The sequence below is a fragment of the Symphalangus syndactylus genome, chromosome 17 (genome assembly GCF_028878055.3).
Source record: "Symphalangus syndactylus isolate Jambi chromosome 17, NHGRI_mSymSyn1-v2.1_pri, whole genome shotgun sequence".
Taxonomy (NCBI): Eukaryota; Metazoa; Chordata; class Mammalia; order Primates; family Hylobatidae; genus Symphalangus; species Symphalangus syndactylus.
Window position 1 is genome coordinate 25,836,332 of NC_072439.2, and position 21,012 is coordinate 25,857,343.

General features: G+C 42.4%; 1 protein-coding gene and 1 pseudogene across 6 annotated transcripts in view; one reads left to right on the forward strand and one right to left on the reverse strand.

Annotated features, from left to right (window-relative positions):
- The window catches only part of C17H12orf56 (chromosome 17 C12orf56 homolog), a 100,197-nt gene extending 87,066 nt beyond the window's left edge, over nucleotides 1–13,131 (forward strand). For 2 of the 6 annotated variants that reach the window (XM_055250907.2, XM_055249713.2), the window contains 4 exons: nucleotides 2,241–2,315; nucleotides 2,638–2,712; nucleotides 6,944–7,122; nucleotides 10,635–13,131. In XM_055250907.2, the coding sequence (XP_055106882.2) occupies nucleotides 2,241–2,315; nucleotides 2,638–2,712; nucleotides 6,944–7,122; nucleotides 10,635–10,740 (435 nt within the window). In that variant the 3' untranslated portion in view covers nucleotides 10,741–13,131. Of the gene's footprint in view, nucleotides 1–2,240; nucleotides 2,316–2,629; nucleotides 2,713–4,057; nucleotides 4,396–6,943; nucleotides 7,123–10,634 lie in introns of those variants that run through there. The other 4 variants (XM_055249709.2, XM_055249711.2, XM_055249712.2 and 1 more) reach the window with 4 other exon arrangements.
- Nucleotides 1–21,012, reverse strand: part of LOC129466906 (small ribosomal subunit protein uS17-like) — a 153,614-nt pseudogene that overhangs the window by 93,530 nt on the left and 39,072 nt on the right.

Genomic DNA, 21,012 nt, shown 5'->3' on the forward strand with positions numbered 1-21,012 from the left:
TCTTTTAATGTGGACCATGACACCGTAGAATACAGAAACATAATTAAACCAAAGAGTAGATCTTTTGTCATAACCTCAAAACTTAGATAACTATTCAGTCTAAAGTAGATTTAGAGATTTAGAGGGTCGAGAAAAAGGAAAAAATAACTATTCAGTCAATACTAATATATCCCTTTTATATGTCTTAAGGTATGTATATTAAGGAAAGTAATTAGCGTTCTTTATAAATTTGATAAATCTGTTTATGTCTGTCTCTGTACAAAATATGATGTATATGTAATTCCATAGCAGGGGTCTAATGGGTGAAAAATCACTGTCTTAGAGATTTAAGGTTAACTCTCATACTTTACCATTTTCCTACCTAAATGAACAGTATAAATTCTCAGCAACAGTTACTTGTTTTTCTAAGGTTGTACAAAGACATTAGAAATATCAAACTGCCTAGAAGGCATATCTTCCAAGAGAATAAACCAACTTATTATTAGTTTATTTTGAGCCAGGTTAACAGATTTTTTTTTAAAGGATGAAACATTGACAGTTCTTAAATATATGGTCAGAATTACGTTTTAGAAAACTCATTTAGTCATTCACTCAGTAATTTTTTTTTTTTTTTTTTAAGAAAGGGTTTCACTCTTTTGCCCAGGCTGGAGTGCAGTGGCACAATCTCGGCTCACTGCAGACTTGACCTCCCAGGCTCAAGTGATGCTCTCACTTCAGACTCCCGAGTAGCTAGGACTACAGGCATGAGCCACCACACCTGGCTAATTTTTGTATTTTTTGTAGAGATGGGGTCTTGTCATGTTACCCAGGTTGGTTTCAAATCCCTGGGCTCAAGCGATTTGCCTGCCTCGGCCTCCCAAAATGCTAGGATTACAGGCATGAGCCACCACACCCGGCCACAGTCAGTAAATATTTATTGAGCATCTATTAAGAGCAAACAGTGTGCTAGGCATAGGGTCAAAACAGTAAGCAAAACAGACATGACCCCTGCCTTCATTAGTTTCTACTCTGCTGGGAGAGACAGACGTTATTCAAATATATCCATGAATACATAACTACAGACTGTATATAGAGAGTCTCCAATACCACTTTCAATGGTGGATTAGGGATTAAAGAGTGGGGTGGAAGCAAGACTCAGATAGGCAGGGCTATTAAGAAGCTAGTGCTGTAATCTAGGTAAGGAATTATATGGGCCAGAGGGAAGCATTCCTTGACCCCCAAATGAGACTAGTCTTCCTTTATAGAGCTCCCTTAACTTCCTGTACATTTCTTTCATAGCCCTTGTCTCAGTTTATAATTATGCATTTGTTTATTTGATCGTTTGATATTTGTTCCCCAACTAGATTGCATGTTCCATGAGGGCAGGTCTCATGTCTATGTTGTTCTCCCTTGCATCCCCAACACCTAGCACGGTGTTTGATGCATGTTTGTTGAACAAATAAATGAAGAAAAGAAGAAAAGGGATAGTAATTGTAAAGAGGAGTTTGGAATTCTTGAGAGGAATGAAATATCCCTAAGCCCTCTATTTATCCATTCCACAGAAGGAATCTTAGTTTAATTTGGGCATAAGCCTAAATTCCTCAGAGAATCTCTCACCTCAACTCTGGGGAGTGTATTTCTACATTCTTGAAAAGAAGCAGGGTTGTTGATCTGATTGATTTTGCAAATCAAGTATGCAATTTTTTGTCTTAGTATTCTATGGGCCAGCCAGGGATAACAGCTTGCATCTGAATCCCAGCTACTCAGGAGGCAGAGGTGGGAGAATCGCTTGAGGCCAAGAGTTCCACACCAGCCTGGGCAACAAGCAAGATCCTGTCTCTACTAAAATAAAAAATCAAAAATTACCTGGGTGTGGTGGCACATACCTGTAGTCCTAGCTACTGGGGAGACTGAGGTGAAAGGATTGGTTGAGCTCAGGAATTTGAGACCAGCCTGGGCAATATAGTGAGACCTCATCTCTACAAAAAATTAAAAAAATAAAATTAGCCAGCATGGTATCTTGCACTTGTAGCCTCAGCTACAGAGAAAGCAGAGGTGAGAGGAATGGCTCATGCCCAGGAGTTTGAGGCTGCACAGAGCCATGACCACAGCACTGCACTCCCACTTGGGTGACAGCATGACACCTTGTCTCGAAAAAAAGAGAAAAAAATTATTGTATAAGTACCTAAAGGGAACCAAGGGAAATTATCATTTTCTCACTTGGCTTATGACATTACATTGATTATTCTTGAAAATTCTAGTTACAGAAGCTTATTCTGGAGTATACAAATACCGCTACAGCACTTTTATATGAGATACTTCTCGTCTTTCAGCAGGTACAATTTTTAAAAATTATATTTTTAAATATTTTATGTAACTATAAATTACATGACTATTATATATTATGATACAGGTATATTATGTGATTATGTTATATGATTAATAATATACCAAAAATGCTTGTATTTGAGATGGTCTCCAAAACTGGTTGATTTCAATGATACGAACTTTGCTCTTAAGTGCTCATCTAGTTTATTTTCCAAAACTGATTTGAAGTATTCGATTAATCAGGATAAAAATGTATTTAAGAATGAGTATGCTTTTATATACAACTTGAACTTTATGAATATAACTTGTTTATTTCCTTGAGTCTTTTAGGGAAATCTCGGATTGGGATCCACAAAGTTTGCTATTAGCTGGATGATGTCCTTTCTACAAAGCTGTCCTCCCATCGTAAGTATCTAGAAGTCAAAACGAAATCACCCCTCAAGCCTAATTAAACAGATACTCTTGTGCTTAATTAATAAAACACACATTTTCCCTGTGATGTAATCAAGTTTATCAACCAGAAGCAAAGTGTAAATTTTACAGTTTATTATTTAATTAATAAATTGTTTTTACATTTTGGACCTGAATGTTTAAGGCACTGAAATTATATCTTAAATGGGAACGTTATTTCATGAAAAACTCTAAGATATATGTAGAAAACAGAATATTAAATTATTAGCTGCATAATTAGGTAAGGTGTTTACCTTAAATAGTGAGCGTGAATCTAACACTTGGGATCATCTGTGTGCTCTATCCCACAGACACCATCCTAGTTCCTATTATCACCATTTCTTTCCTTGATGCTACAATCACATCTCAGTGGTCTGTCCCTGTCTTCCCACCAGATGACAGGCTGAGGGATCCATTTGAAATAAAAAGCTGATTGTCATCCCTTGCTTCAAATCTCTCAATAACTCTTCTGAATGAAAACTAAACTCCTTAACATGGCCTACAGGGCGCTGCATGCTATGGCTGATAGCCTTTGGTCCCTCAGCCTCTCTGCTGTGTGGGTCTCTTGCTCACCATCCCTCTCCCCACTACCGCCCCCCTACCCACAGCTGCATCACAGGACCTGTACCATTGCATCTGTCTCTCCATTGGAAATGCTTTTCCCTCCCTTTTTCACCTGGTCAACTTCTACTCATCCCTCAGGCCTCAGGGCCCCTTCCTGGGGTGTGGCAGTGGAGGACGCTTCTCTGCCCCCTGTGACAGGGGAGATTCCCTCATTAGAGGCACAAATAGTGCATGGCATGGTGTCCTCTTCCTCTGCTTTATAGGCCTCGTCACTGTTGCAGTTTACGTTTGTTTGTGTTATTATTTGCTTCTGCCGTGTCACGGCCATTAGTGCCCACTCATATTCTGTCTCTGTCTCCTTCTGGGCACATGGTGGGACTGCACTTCCCTCTCCATGTGAAATTGTGGGGCGGGGGCAGTCTCTGAGGCTGCTTTGGCTAAAGAAATGTGATCAGAAGTGGCCTATGTCACTTCTGGGCAGAAGCTTTCAGAGCCAGTGTGTGCCACCTGGCATTCTCTTTTCCTTTGGCATAGCACCCACAAGGTGGCTGCTCTGACCGCTGAAGGCCGAGAGTAACTACAGTGAGCAGAGCCCTGCAGGCCCCTCCTGGACATGCAGTGTGAATGAGTAATCAACCTTTGCTGTTTCAAGCAAAGCATTGGTATTTTAGGAGGTTTGTTACCACAGCATAATCTAGTCCATCATGACTGATACAATATCTTTCTCTTCCAACAGACTGCCAGTGCCGTGAGGGTAGAAGCTATGTCTGTTGTGCTAGGCACACCATAAATGTTCAGTAAAATATCTGCTGAATTAATTCTAGTAAAGGCTTTATCCCGTAATCTCTTCTCACCTCCTCAAACTTATGCATTCAGTCAACAAACACTTAATTGGAAATCTCTTCAAAAGAGTAAACTAAATTTCCATTGCTGATGAACACGAGGTAATATGTTCTTTTTTTTTTTTTTTTTTGAGACAGAGTCTTGCTCTGTTGCGTCTTGCTCTGTTGCCCAGGCTGGAGTGCAGTAGTGCTGCGATCTCAGCTCACTGCAACCTCCACCTCCCAGATTCAAGCAATTCTCCTGCCTCAGCCTCCCAAGTAGCTGGGATTACAGGCGCCTGCCACCATGCCCGGCTAAGTTTTGTATTTTTTAGTACGGATGGGGTTTCGCCATGTTGCCCAGGCTGGTCTGGAACTCCTGACCTCAGGTGATCGTCCACCTTGGCCTCCCAAATTGCTATTACAGGCATGAGCCATTGTGCCCGGCCTGTTCTCTTTCCATATATGGACATGCATCTGTTGGGCCATCAGTGGTCCCCTGCTGTTTCTCTAGAGTGATGTTGGGTCTGTCCTATGGGATCTAGACTCTCTTGTCAGATCCCTATGACATATGTTTACACAAAGCTGGCTGGGGTCAGAGGGTACATTTGTCAGTAGAACAGGCAGCTGCCTTCTACAGAGGTTGAGCCCATGAACTTGTCTTCCTCAGTAGCACACAGGCCCCAATCAATCTCAGACCACTTCACAGAATGTTTGAAAGTTATGGACATTCACAGCAATGGAAGCTCATATGTGCAAGATGCAAGACCCCTTTGTTTTCTGTGTGGTGGCTGCAGACCTTATCACATGGACTGATGTGTGGAAATCTGGGTTTTACAGACTCCATGTAACAAGGAAGTTTCTTTTTATTTATTTATTTATTTTTATTTTTTTACTTTTATTTCCCATGTAAGCCTTCCTGCATAGTATTTATTTATTTATTTATTTATTTATTTATTTATTGGAGACGGAGTCTCGCTTTGTCACCCAGGCTGGAGTGCAGTGGCACGATCTCGGCTCACTGCAACCTCCGCCTCCTGGGTTCAAGTGATCCTCCTGCCTCAGTCTCCCAAGTAGCTGCGATTACAGGCACCCGCCACCACGACCAGCTAATTTTTGTATTTTTAGTAGAGACAGGGTTTCACCATGTTAGCCACACTGGTCTCAAACTCCTGACCTCAGGTGATCCTCCCACTTCGGCCTCCTAAAGTGCTGGTATTACAGCTGTGAGCCACCATGCCTGGCCGCATTTATTTATTTTAAAAATTTTTTAAAAATGAGATAGGGTCTTGCTATGTTTCCCAGGCTGGTCTCAAACTCCTGGGCTCAAGCAATCCTCCTGCCTCAGCCTCCTAAGTAGCTGGGAATACAGGCATGTGCCACTGCATTCTAGCTAAAAGGAAGTTTCTTTACCAGCCTCTAAAGTTGGTTCACCAAAGGAATTGGGTTGAGTATGAGGCTAGTCTGTGACCATGAAGCATGTGAGGATGAAGGGTTGGCAAAAGAAAGCTTCAATATTAACCCAGTTCTAAACAGTATGGGCAGAAACAAATGATAAGAGAGACATTTGCAAGCAAAGAAATTGGGATCATTGCTATGCAACTGCATGTCAGTCAGCTCTCATTATCTTACTTGGTTAGAGAAAGGTGCTAGAAAAGTTAAAAATTTAATTTCTAAATGGGCTAATTAACATTGTTCTATTCTACTGCCTCAGACTCTCTCAGCTCAAGCTGTGTTTGCCAGGCAATATATGTTTTATCTATCTATCTATCTATCTATCTATCTATCTATCTATCTATCTATCTAATGTTTTGTCAACATATGTAAATGGTTCGGAATGGGAAAAATCCACTTCCACCTACTTGCCCTACCTGTAGGGAAGGGCCAGTTGCAACATATTACAATAGAAAAGGCAATACATTTTTACTGATACAAATTTAATGGGTGTGTAGCGTGACCTGTTGGTTAGAGCTTGAAAAGGCACTAGCGTTCTTTTCTGCTTTTCACACAAGCCTACATTTATGGATAGTAATTACACAGAAGAGTAATTACTTGCACTCGCCCAGGCTGGAGTGCAGTGGTGCAATCTTGGCTCACTGCAACCGCTGCTTCTGCGTTCAAGCAGTTCTTTTGCCTCAGCCTCCCAAGTAGCTGGGATTACAAGCATGTGACACCATGCCTGGCAAATTTTTGCATTTTTAGTAGAGATGGGGTTTTGCCATGTTAACCAGGCTGTCTAGAACTCCCTGCCTCAAGTGATCTACCCACCTCAGCCTCCCAAAGTGCTGGGATTACGGATGAGCCACAGTGCCTGATCTGGCCTCCTATACTTTTTTTTTTTTTTTTTTTTTGAGATGGAATCTTGCTTTGTTGCCCAGGCCGGAGTGCAGTGACATGATCTTGGCTCACTGCAGTCTCTGCCTCCCGAATTAAGCAACTTTCCTGCCTCAGCCTCCTGAGTAGCTGGGATTACAGGCATGCACCACCATGCCTGACTAATTTTTGTATTTTTAGTAGAGACGGGGTTTCACCATGTTGGTCAGGCTGATCTCGAACTCCTGACCTCGTGATCCACCTGCCTTGGTCTCCCAAAGTGCTGGGATTACAGGCGTGAGCCACCACGCCCAGCTTCCTCCTATACTTTTTATTTGACGTTGGATACCATTTCAATGAGGAACATTGCAACAGTGGTGTTAGGGTAGTGAGGGCTTCAGTCTAGATTTGTAGTTGAAGCTCCAGCTGAAATAGTTGCTTTTGTGGGTGGCACACGGCCTATATGTAACTGTATTTTCCTTGTCTAGGTTACTTTTGTGGCCAGTATTGTGAAACAAGTGGTGAGGGGGCTTTCAGCTTCATTTCAGCTGCTAAGTCCCTGCCAAGCAGTTCTGTTGTACCAGCAATTTTACATCCTCAAAAGCTGTCTGCGGCACAGCAGGACTCTAGCTGAGTATATTAGGAATAACTACAGAGAAGAATTCAGGTAAGAAAAAATGTCTGAATCTAATCTGCAGTAAGATTTCACTCATTTCTGAGTTCATGCAAACCTGCAACATGGTCCAATATTTAGAAGATTAGGTATTTATGGGGAATTCTTTTTTTTTTTTTTTTTGAGATGGAGTCTTGCTCTGTCACCCAGTCTGGAATACAGTGGTGCAATCTTGGCTCACTGCAACCTCTGCCTCCCGGATTCAAGCAATTCTCCTGCCTTAGCCTCCTGAGTAGCTGGGATTACAGGCGCCCGCCACCATGCCTGGCTAATTTTTTTTTTTGTATTTTTAGTAGAGACAGAGTTTCACCATGTTGGTCAGGCTGATCTCGAACTCCTGACCTGATGATCCACCCACCTCAGCCTTCCAAAGTGTTGGGATTACAGGTGTAAGCCACCGCGCCCGGCCTATTTTTGTTTTTAATAATATTTCACTTTGATCTGTGAAAAGGGTAGGATTTTGGGGACCTCTAAGAACCATTGCCATTTGAAGTATATTCCCAGGCCAGAAAAGACTAGTGAAACATCAAACTCTGTTTGAAGAATGGTTTGTCACTCATTGTCTTTATTGTAGCTGCATCTCACAGAAGTAGTAATAATTTTAACCTGCTATGACTAATTAAGAGTAATAAACTTGGCTGGGCACGGTGGCTCACGCCTGTAATCCTAGCACTGTGGGAGGCTGAGGCGGGTGGATTATTTGAGGTCAGGAGTTTGAGACCAGGCTGAGCAACATGGTGAAACCCCGTCTCTACTAAAAATACAAAAATAAGCTGAGCATGGTAGTGCACGCCTGTAATCCCAGCTACTCGGGAGGCTGAGGCAGGAGAATCACTTGAACCCGGGAGGCAGAGGTTGCAGTGAGCTGAGATCACGCCAACAAACTCCAGCCTGGGCAACAGAGGGAGATTCCGCCTCAAAAAAAAAAAAAAGTGTAATAAACTTCACTGAAGAGGATAACAAATTATGGATTGTGACTTACAATTGAGTTATTGGACAGAAGCAATTGATAAATGAGTAACAATTAATGAACATGGTATCAGGGGTTTTGTTTGTTTCGCTTAACCCTCTCAGTAACAGAACAGTAAGAAAGAGCAGTAGCCAGCATTGGCTTCATCTGCCAGCCTGTTCTCCTGCACCTCAGGGGTTCCATTTCTATTTATAGGCTGCCAAAGCCAAGAGCACTTAGCAGTGCAGCCCTGCATAGCACCTATTAAGGAGAAAACCCAGGTTGTCTCTGACTTAAGATGAAAAGGGTACAGCGGACATAGCTTTGTCATTTGTTTGGATGAAGACATAAAAGGATGTGGAGACATAAATTACGGCCTTAGATTGTCTTTTTTTAAAAAAAACTACAGTCCAATTTATAGACTTTTTTTTTTTTTTTGACACAGGGTCTCACTCTGTCGCCCAGGCTGGAGTGTAGTGCTGTGATCTCCGCTCATCACAATCTCTGCCTCCTGGGCTCAAGCAATCCCCCCTCCCACTTCAGCCTCCTGAGTAGTTGGGACTATAGGCATGCACCACCACGCCTAGCTAATTTTTGTATTTTTAGTAGAGATGGAGTTTCATCATGTTGGCCAGGCTGGTCTCGAACTCCTGGCCTCAAGTGATTCACCTGCCTCGGCCTCCTAAAGTGGTAGGATTACAGGTGTGAGCCACCACACTCAGCCATGCACTTTTTTTTTTTTTTTTTTTTTTCTTGAGACGGAGTCTCGCTCTGTCGCCCAGGCTGGAATGCAGTGGCGCAATCTCGGCTCACTGCAAGCTCCGCCTCCCGGGTTCACGCCATTCTCCTGCCTCAGCCTCTCCGAGTAGCTGGGACTACAGGCGCCCGCCACCACGCCCGGCTAATTTTTTGTATTTTTAGTAGAGACGGGGTTTCACCGTGGTCTCGATCTCCTGACCTCGTGATCCGCCCGCCTCGGCCTCCCAAAGTGCTGGGATTACAAGCGTGAGCCACCGCGCCCGGCCTAGCCATGCACTTTTTGTCTTCCATGAGGTGTTCCATTCTGACTCCCATAAAAGGGATTTGTTTGGCTCTGAGTTGGTCCAAACAACCGAATTCCCATCTCTTCCCTCCTGCACATCCTCACTTAAAAAAATATATATATATATTAAGGTAAATTTCACATAGTATGAAATTTACCATTTTAAAATACATAATTCCATAGTTTTAAAATTCACCATATTTTGCAACTGTCATAACTATCTAATTGCACACCATTTTCATCACCTCAAAAGAAACTCAGTACCCATTAAGCAATCACACCACATATTCTCCTCTTCCCAACCCCTGGAAACCACTAATTTACTTTCTGTTGTGATGGATTTGCCTATTCTGGACATTCTATATAAATGGATCATATAATATGTGGTCTTTTGTGTCTGACTTCTTTCACTGAGCTTAATGTTTTCAAGGTTCATCCACATTGTAGCATGTATCATACAACTCAATTTTTAAAACTTAGATACGAACATCTGAAAATCAGGACAACTGGCAAAGTGGTGTCACACTTGTGAGATGACAACAGTTAGGCAGAACTCCTGCAGCTACCTACCCCCTTAGGTGCATCATGTACTGTTTAGTTTGCCACCATCTCCTCTCTCTCTTGCTTACTCTTACCCCCTAAGTCACAATACTGGTAGCCATTTAGGTTTGGATTCTTGTTTTAAACTAGTGTTTTCAACTCACATTGCATTGGAATTATCTGAGCAACTACAGGTTGTGCATCCCTAAACCAAAAATCCAAAATTTGCAATGCTCCAAAATCCGAAATCATTTGAACACCAACATGATGCTCAAAGTAAATGCTCATTGTAGCATTTCAGATTTTACATGTTCATATTAGGGATGCTCAGCCATTAAGTATAATGCAGATACTCCAAAATCTGAAAAAATCTGAAATCCAAAACACATCTGATTGCAATCATTTTGGATAAGAGATACTCAACCTATTAAAAAAAATACTGATAACCAGGTGTCACCTGTGGAAATTCTGTTTCCATTTGTCTGGGGTGGTACCAGGGCCATGAGATTTTAAAGCTAAATTTCTCCAGGTGATTCCAATGTGCACTCAGGGTTGAGAACCATTCTTTTAAGTCATCCAAGGGGATGGTTGAAGGCCTTCTCATTTTTGCCTCTTCCTCTGGCCTTTCCTAGGCTTTTACTGAGGCCGTGGGGGATGAGTTCTACTCTTCCCTCTTGACTTGGCCCTAGTAGTCACCACAGCTTGACCCTTTCATTTCAACTCCTCACTGCACATTGCCTGATAAACCAAGAAGCAGGAGCCTCTGCTCATACTGTGGTGAGGACAGTCCACATGTCAGAGATTTTCTAGGTCACAAATGGGGGAGATTGGAGGGCTGAAAATGCTGACCAAGTCTTGTAGCTTAGACTCCCACACCCAACAACCCTAGCCAGTGAGTGTGAATGTACTCAAGTGACCAATGTGAAAATTCTTGTTTTTAAAACTCTCTATTTTGTTTCTTTTTATGATTTGCAGGTACTTTATTCACATGCCAGCCTTGCAGAAAAGGCTCCCATTGTGTTACCCCATCACTCAACCTACCACTCAACTTTTTCATGAAGTTCTGAAATTAGTTGAATAGAAACAATGTATACAATGTTAATAAGAGTATAAAATGTTAATCAAGAGTCAACTTGATATTCATGAGAAACATTTTTTGATTTGTTTAATATCTGGCTATCTCTGAGTCCTATAAACAAAGATTTTAATTGAATGTTCCATCAATACCTCTCTACGAGAAGTTTCAAATTTTTAAAAATAAATTTGCTTTATTATAAGTGTGCAAAGATCTTTATGCCATTGGGCAAAAGAGCCATTTCTTTATTAGAGTAGTTCTTCAAACTCACTCTTGCCATAAAATAAACTACTATCCATCAAGACACAGGAAAAAGGAATGCAGGGATTTAGGAATGCTGTACTCGATTCTCTTCAACCTTAACAGCAAAAGCAAGAAGGTTCTCAAAATTCTCCTGACAATAGTTCTGTTGCCTTAAGCAATAGGATGCCGGGGAGTGTGGGGGCCTGAGGCACGGGATTCAAGTTCTTCTCAAGGTGTTTTATCTTCTCAGCTTGGGCACAGTGTTCTCGGTGAAACCATGCCAGGCACAGGAGCATGCTCTTCACCCGATTCTGTACTCAGAGCCATCCAAAAACCATTATTTCAACTAGGTTCTTGGAGTCCACTATGTCCACCACCAGCAGGGCCTGGCGCATCCACGCCACTTCTGGAATTACAGCTTGGTCTGGGCCTAGGGTCACTCACTCAAGATCTCGTCCGCCAGCCACACCTCCAGGTAGAACACCAAAGGGTCTCCCAGTTCCTGCACCAGAAACCACCAGGGCTGGAGGCCAGAGTTTTAAAATCTGCTATAAAGAAACCTACATCCATTCTGACATACATAAAGTGGTGCTAAACATTAGTGTTTCTCCAGAGAAAAAGGTTCTAAGACAAAAATCTATCAAGGGAACAGAAGCCTATGGAGAGTGAACACAGAAAATAGAATCTGGTGAGTTTCACTGGTGTAAGCCACGAAACATCCTGAGATAAACTGTTGTGGGGAGTATAAGCTACAGAGTGATTATTTGGGAAATGCTGAGCAATAGGATGACACCCTCCTCCTCTACCTGTACAAATTCTAGTGACAAAAGTATTCCTGGAAGAATGAGCAGAACACAGGCATAGCTGTATAGAATGTCACTTCCTCTTTTATCACAGGGAAAGAAGCTTGGACTTCAACAAAATTAAGTGCATGGTGCCACTCTGTTTCAGGCATCTGTGGGCTAATTTGTGTAGTCCCATAGAGTCTCTATGAAAGATAAATTGTCCATGAGCAGTTATGGCTCTCCCACAACCATTTAAAAACTTTACTATATTTTATGCCATAAACTAATTTAATTCCACAAATACTTAACTTTGGCATCACTGTGAGGTGTTGAATTTGGACTTCTAAGAACATAGGAACTGGACTCTCCATTCAACTGATTATGACTTGAGGGAGGATCAAAGAAAAATCTACTTCCAAAGAAAGAGTTCCTAAGCCAGATTTGCCTGTGTTGGGCAGTGGAGATAATTACTAGGACATTTTATTCTGGGTTCTGACAGAGCCAAATGACCAGCTATTTGACTTCAAGCAAGTCAGGCCCCCTTTCCAGGCCACATCTGTTTCTTCCTGGGATTCCTCTGCTAGGTGGAAGGGTGGGACTAGATGTTCTCCAAGTTCTCTTCCAGCTCTTACATTCTCTGCCTGTGACGAGACGTTTAACATTCTGAAATGGAGTAGTGTGTTTCTCTGCTATCTCGGCTCAGTGGATGATTTTGCACTAACTTCAAGTAATCCTCCTTTCTTTTTACCCAAAGTTTCCCTTTCAGCTGTCACCAGCCATCACCCCATAAAGTGTCCAAGTCTTTTCCTTCATTACCCAGTGAGGAGTACACATTTTCTACCCTCAATTTTGGGGGTAGAGAGTGAGGAGCAAAATGGTGTTTTTGAGTGTCCTGGCTGTTAGACGGGGGATTATTTTCAAGAGATGGTCAATCAAAGGAATATGAAAAGATTCTTGGAACACAGGCAAGTATCACCTCAAACTGGACAAAGAATGTACTGGTGAACCCTCAGGATGACAACGAGAGGATCAACTCAGCTCTGCCTTAGCTTCTAAGCAGTGCCCTGGATCTGGGCTAGTAGCGGTGCAGGCTCTGGTGAGGGCTTGGGGTTTCTCTCCCACGGGGCTTCTGCATGCCTCTCCCACTCCTCTCTTTGCCCTGGGATATTGCTTTAATCTCTGGGAGCAAAAGCTCTGTCAAAATATATCTGAATCTTTTCATGTGGGGCTAAAGTCAGTGGTTTTTTGGAGAGTTAATGGTTGAATATTTGTCACCCTGATTTTCTTCAGTCTATTCTGTATAACTCATGTCTATTCATTTGCACAGTCTGGGACCCAGAAACTAATAATTTGAAGGATTATCCAACCACTATTCTTCTCTGCTGTGTGGTTTTTGTTTGCATTGTTGTCAAAGGCAAGAAAAATCACAGAATAATCCATCCCTATTAGTGCTCAGACACAGTTAACATTTTAACTAAATACTGACCTCACCTACAAAATAATTATTTTTCAGGAAATCTGATTGTAGAAAAATTTGACTATGAAGATCACATAAATAACTTTTTAAGAATCCAAAGGCTTGCCTAAAAGACAAGTACACATGGACAGTTTTCAAGCCAGGGTCAAGATTCTAAACCCTTTGGCCATACAAGCATTGCCATTTACCACCACTACCTACCCCCGCAGTCATCAGCTCTCCATTTGAAAATATAGGTAGGTCGGCACTGTGGCTCACGCCTGTAATCCTAGCACTTTGGGAGGCCAAGGTGAGTGGATCATGAGGTCAGGATTTCGAGACCAGCCTTGCCAGCATGGTGAAACCCCGTCTCTACTAAAAATACAAAAATTAGCCAGGCATGGTGGCATGCGCCTGTAGTCCCAGCTACTCAGGAGGCTGAGGCAGGAGAATCGCTTGAACCCCGGATGCGGAGGTTGCAGTGAGCCGAGATTGCACCACTGCACTCCAGCCTGGGTAACACAGCAAGAGTCTGTCTCAAAAAATAAAAAATAAATAAATAAAAAATACGTGTAAATAGGCTGGGCACAGTGGCTCACGCCTGCAATTCCAACACTTTGGGAGGCCAAGGTAGGTGGATCGCCTGAGCAATGGAGTTCAGGACCACGAACATGATGGTAACATGGTGAAACCCCGTCTCTAGTAAAATAAAAAATTAGCCGGGCGTGGTGGCGCACACCTGTATCCCAGCTAATCGGGGTAGGCTGAGGCATGAGACTCACTTGAACCTGGGAGGCGGAGGTTACAGCGAGCTGAGATCGCACCACTGCACTCCAGCTTGGGCTACAGAGTGAGACTCCATCTCAAAAAATAAATAAAAATATAAAAATTAAAAAATTAAAAAATATGTAAATAATATATACAGATTATATGTAATTATATATAATTATAATTTTAAAATTTCATCTATATATAATGGGGGTAAGAACACTGGTTTTGGGGCCAAAATGGTTTAAATTCCAGTTCTGCACTAGTTTTGGACCTTAGGAAGTTACAAATATTCGTAAGCTGCAGTTAAAGCAAAGATAATATAACCTACTGCAAAGGGTGTTAGGAGATTTAAATGAAAACATAAATGCTTTAGCACACAGCACGGTATCTGACATGCAGTAAAGACTTGGGGTATATATTGTTAAAGTTAACAAAGCTGGGTGAGAATTTAGAGACTAGTAAATATTGCCTTATTTTTTTAACCAATCTGAGGACCAGCCACTATACTCATAGAACCCCTGATCTATAGAGCACTGGAGAACAGCTTCATTTGAATTTTTTTTTTTTTTTTTTTGAGACTGAGTTTCACTCTTCTTGCCCAGGCTGGAGTGCAATGGCACAACATTGGCTAACAGCAACCTCTGCCTCCCAGGTTCAAGCAATTCTGCTGCCTCATCCTCCCAAGTAGCTGGGATTACAGGTGCCCACCACCAAGCCTGGCAATTTTTTTTGTATTTTTAGTACAGATAGGGTTTCACCATGTTGGCCAGGCTGGTCTCGAACTCCTGACCTCAGGTGATCCACTGGCCTCAGCCTCCCAAAGTGCTGGGATTACAGGCGTGAGCCACCGTGCCTGGCTTGACAAGTGACTATTTTCACTGCTTACCACCAGGAAAGAGTGTTGGCTCTAATTAGTGCCATCAATGCAAGATCTATGTGGAAAATACTCTTTCCAAGGGTGGACAGAAAGCTTTTTAGTTCCTAAACTTTTTTCAGCCTTTGACTTGAACAGGTAATTGCTAAGTGACCAAATTGAAATAGCCATTCTTTACTTACAGAGTTCCAAACAGATTTACAGGTAGTGTTAGAGAAGATACATGAAGAATTTCTTTTCTTTCTTTCTTTTTTTTTTTTTTTTTTTTTTAGTTTCCCTCTTGTCCCCCAGGCTGGAGTGCAATGGTGCGATCTCGGCTCACTGCAACCTCCACCTCCTGGGCTCAAGCAACTCTCCTGCCTCAGCATCCCAAGTAGCTGGGATTACAGGCATGTGCCACCACGCCCAGCTAATTTTGTATTTTTAGTAGAGACGGTTTCCCTACATTGGCCAGGCTGGTCTTGAACTCCTGATGTCAAGTGATCTGCCCGCCTCGGCCTTCCAAAGTGCTAGGATTACAAGGATGAGCCAGCGTGCCCGGCCAAATTTCTTGAGTTTTACTGAAATTTAGATACTCTAGCTACTGTGTAAAGAGGGAAAAGCCTGAAGTTCCTATAACTGATAGCATGTTTTACATAATTTCATATTGAATCTCACTCACTGGCGGTACCAATTTTAATTTTGCATGGAAATGCTTGAGAGTACATTAATAAATGTTCTATAAGGCAGCTGATAAGCATAGTGAAAGCTTTTTGGCTGCTAAGCTTCAACCTGTGCCATTATATTTTTTCTGAGGCTAGAACCACTTGTTTTATACTTAACATACTTGCAAATTAGAGAGGTTCAGTGATAACTATGGAAGAGAAGCTAAAAATTCTTGACGAGATAAATTTGATGGTTTTTTTTCTTGAGATGGGGTCTCGCTATATTGGCCAGGCTGCAGTGCAACGGCTGCTCATAGGCGAGATCACGGCACACCACAGCCTCAAACTCCTGGGCTCAGGCAATCCTCCTGCCTCAGCCTCTCGAGTAGCTGAGACTACAGGCACATGCCAGCATGCCAGGTTCATGGTGGGAATTTTTGAACAACTCTCAATAGCGTTAAATTACTATCTGATTGCTCTTTGTTCATTGGATTTGCTTCTAAAATGCAGTACAGGCCAGGCGTGGTGGCTCACACCTGTAATCCCAACACTTTGGGAGGCCAAGGTGGGCAGATCACTTGAGGTCAGGAGTTCGGGCCCAGCCTGGCCAGTATGGTGAAGCCCTGTCTCTACTAAAAATACAAAAATTAGCTGGGCATGGTGGCAGGTGCCTGTAATCCCAGCCGCTCGGGAGGCTGAGGCAGGAGAATCACTTGAACCCAGGAGGCAGAGGTTGCAGGGAACCGAGATTGCACAACTGCACTCCAGCCTGGGCAATAGAGCGAGACTCTGTCTCAAAAAATAAATAAAAAATAAAACAAAATAAATGCAGTACAGGCTTGTAAGGTCAACTCGAATTTGGGTATCTATAGTGGGGAGACAGCCATTCTCCATGCAGTCAGACCAAGCACTTCTCTGTCTGTATTTCTGTGCCTTGTGGATCTGAAGCTTTTGTCATTTTGGGGAAGGCAACATGATTCCTTGGCTAGAAATCTGGGTAGTGTAACTTTTGGGATAAGATGCTATGTCAGACCTTGTTCTTACTTGTCATCAGACTTTTGGCAGGTTATTTTAAATCTTCCAGAACCTTTATTTTGTAAACTATAAGATAGTAAGAAGCCTACCTTAAGGGTTTTTGTGAATATTAATTAATTTGTATATAAACATCTAATTCTATGGTTACTATATATTAGGATGACCCACATAGCATTGCCATTTTCAAGTCTGAAATTTTGGGATCTGCAATTCCATATGGTTCAAACAAACAGCAAGCCCTCAATAAACGGTAGCTATTATCTTAACAGAAATACTCACTTGCTTAGTGACCTTGTACTTTAAATATACAGTATATAGTTTATTCTCATTTCCCAAGTAGTTTGACACTTTGTTATAGCATGGCTTATTCTTGCACAGATTTGCATAAACCATACATCAAGTCATAGAATTCACTTACAAATTATTGTGTGGTTATAACATACCTAAACATGTTCAGAATGGAATTAATTTTCTTGATCGCCTTATGTGACAGTAAAAGTCGGTTCTTCCACTGGTCTCTCCCTCTAAGTGAATGGCACTCCATTCACTCCACTATTCAAAAGAGACACCTGAGAGGTCTGTTTCCTCCCTTCTCTTTATTCCCCAAATGTAACCCATCAGCAGTGCTTATTGGCAATTTCTTCAAGATATATTCCTGATCTACTGACTTCTCATAATTATGGCTATTACCCTAGTTTGAATCTCCAGCACCTACTGTAATAGCCTGTTTAGTCACTTTTGACCCCTACAATCCATTTTTTAGAGGGACAGTGGTATTTTGAACATGGAAATCAATATAACTTCTGAGTTAATGAATTTAAATCTTTTTTTTTTTTCTTTTAGAGACAGAATTTCACTCTTGTTGCCCAGGCTGGAATGCAATGGTGCGATCTCGGCTCACTGCAGCCTCCACCTCCTGAGTTCATGCGATTCTCCTTCCTCAGCCTCTTGAGTAACTGGGATTACAGGCACCCACCACCATGCCCAGCTAATTTTTGTATTTTTAGTAGAGACGGGGTTTCACCATGTTGGCCAGGCTGGTCTCGAACTCCTGACCTCAAGTGATCTGCCCACCTCGGCCTCCCAAAGTGCTGGGTTTACAGGTGTGAGCCACCACGCCCAGCATCAGTATGGTTTTAAAAAAAGTCAAAGTGATAGCTGATCTCCAAGCATGTTCCAAACCATACCATCCCTCACTATATTTGCATGTTACTCCTCCCATCAAGAGGTGAAGTTTGTCCAGGTGCAGTGGCTCACACCTATAATCCCAGCACTTTGGGAGGCCGAGGTGGGCGGATCACCTGAGATCAGGAGTTTGAGATCACCTGGGCAACATGGCAAAATCCTGTCTCTACCAAAAATACAAAAATTAGCCAGGCATGGTGGTGCACGCCTGTAGTGCCAGCTACTTAGGAGGCTGAAGCAAGAGAAACGTTTGAAACTGGGAGGCGGAGGTTGCAGTGAGCCCAGATCACACCACTACACTCCAGCCTGGGGCGACAGGAATGAAACCCTGTCTCAAAAAAAAAAAAAAAAAAAAAAAGGGGTGAAGTTTGTGTCTCTCCTGCTCTCATCTGGGCTGAGCCTGTGATATTCTGACCAGAAGAATGTGGAGGAAGTAAAGTTCTAGGATTTCAGACCCCAGACTTCAAGACGGTCTGGGTCTGGCAGCTTCTGTTTCCGAGCCACCATGTAGAGAGGCCTTGGAGGACGACATCATAGGCATGGAGAGACCACACAGAAGAGCACCAGCTGCCCTTTCCCAGCAAACTCGTGGGAAACTCAGGTGAGACCTATAGAAGAACTGCCCATCCAATCCACAGAATTGTGAGATACAATAAAGGGTTGTGTTAAGCCTCTTAAGGTTTTAAGTTTTGCATTTTGACAATATAAAACAGTCAATAATATTTTCATTTATCATTAAACAAAATTATGCATTATACCAATGTTTGCATAATTCTGAATTATTCTTTTTTTTTTTTTTTTTTGAAACAGGGTCTCACTTTGTCACTCAGGCTGGAGTGCATGGAGTGTGGTGGCACGATCTCAGCTCACACAGCCTTGACTTTCTAGGCTCAAGCAATCCTCCCATCTCAGCCCCCTGAGTAGCTAGGACTACAGGCATGTGCCACCATGCCAAGATAATATTTACATTTTTTTTTTTTTTTGTAGAGACAGGGTTTCACCATGTTGCCCAGGCTGGTCTTGAACTCTAGAATCAAGTGATCCCCCCACCTCAGCTTCCCAAAGTCCTGGGATTTCAAGTGTGAGCCGCTGCACCTGGCTGGTAATTCCAAATTAAATAATGCACAAACATCAGGTCATTCTAAACAATCCAAGTGTTTTTACTTGTCTATATGCTCTTCCAGCTCTTTTTTCCTACATCACTAAAATCATAATATAGATTTTTTCCTCTTGTCACTTTGAATGGATTTGATAATACTCCACAGTTTTCTAGTTCCTTAGAAATGGGATTTAGTGAGCTATGATGGCGCCATTGCACTCTATCCTGGCAGACAGACCGAGACCCTGTCTGACCAACCAACCAAATAACAACAACAACAAAACTGTATGTTTACATACAGCAGGGTCCATGTCATTCTTGTCCCTTCCTGGGGAGAGGCCCTGGGAATCATACAGCACAAACAATAGTTGAGCACACAAGAAAATCAAGCATTGGGCCAGGTGCGGTGGCTCACACCTGTAATCCCAGCACTTTGGGAGGTTGAGGCAGGCGGATCACTTGAGGTCAGGAGTTTGAGACCAGCCTGGCCAACATAGTGAAACCCCATCTCTACTAAAAATACAAAAATTAGCCGGGCGTGGCAGCGCGTGCCTGTAATCCGAGCTACTCGGGAGGCTGAGACAGGAGAATCACTTGAACCCAGAAGGCGGAGGTTGCAGTGAGCCAAGGTCACGCCACTGCACTCCAGCCTGGGCGACAAAGTGAGACTCTATCTCAAAAAAAAAAAAAAAAAAGAGAAAGACAATCAAGCATTAATGGAATATGATGTACACCAACTAGACTGGGATTGTTCCATCCCTCATCCCTTCCCTCTTCCAGCCAGCCCCTAGAAAGGACTGGGGGAAAGTTTTAAAAAACTGGGAAAAGACAAGGTCTTTGGAGGTTTATTGGTTATACATCGTAGAGATTTCCAGGTATGAGTAGACCTTGGGGGAAGAGTTTTTCTTTTTTTTCCATTTTATTTTTTCTGGACTTCTTTTCCTTTTTTGTTGTGTTCTACTTAGAAGGTGACTTTGACTTTGGAATTACTGGCCTGGCACAGCGGCTCACATTTGTAATCCCAGCACTTTGGGAAGCCAAGGCAGGTGGATTGCTTGAATTCAGGAGCTCAAGAGCAGCCTGGGCAACATGGTGAAGCGCTGGAGAGCTAAGGACTATGGGTTGAGCAAGAGAAAAGAATGCAAGGTCTTCTTTTTTTTTTTTTTTTTTTGAGATGGAGTCTCACACTGTTGCCCAGGCTGGAGCTCAGTGGTGCAATCTTGGCTCACTGCAAGCTCCGCCTCCCGGGTTCACGCCATTCTCCTGCCTCAGCCTCCCAAGTAGCTGGGACTACAGGCGCCCACAACCATGCCCGGCTCATTTTTAGAATGCAAGGTATTCTTAATATTTGCCCCAAGATTCTAAAAGAGGCAAAGAGGACCTTTAAGTTTCCTTCTAGGTGGTCCACTCCTTTGAAGGCCCCAGGATGGGTGTGGGGTTTCAGGGCAGAAGGTGTGCATATAAATAAAGCTGTTAAATTTGGCCAAAGCACGAATCCTCTTCCCTTCTCTTTCCTCTTTCTACTTCTGATGGTGATGGGGACAGAGTAGACTGTGGATATGGGATTTTTCATTTGTTTCATCAACAAGGAGGGTGGGGTGGAGGAAGGAGGGTGTAAATCAAGTGACAGAGGGCTACTCTCAATACTGTTTCAAGTAAGATTTATATGGGTTTTGGTGGGTTGTCCTGCAACATCTGCCATTATTTACAACTTTGTTTCTACAAGGAAATTATTCTGTCTTCCACACAGCTGACCTACAAAATGAATTTGGAAAGGATATGAAGTAGTTATTTTACTTCCATTAGCAACTATCACCACCAGAGGGCATAGTTGGATTAGGAAGAGAAAGAAAGGCAAAACTTTGGTCTAACCTATGGAATATTCATTTTTTTAATTGTGAAAAATGCACATTGAGATGTACCCTCTTAACAAAATTTTAAGTGTACATGATTGTTACCTATATGCACATTGTTGTACAGCATATCTCTAGAAATGTCTCATCTAGCATGGCTGAAATCCTATACCCATCAAACTGTAACTAATTTTCCCCTCTCCAAAAACACCATTTTAGTTTGTATGAGTTTGACTCCTTTAGATGCCTCATGTAAGAAGAATCAGGCAGTGCTGTTGTTTTTGAGATAGGCTTATTTCACTTAGCATAATGTCTTCCAATTCTTGTTGCAGC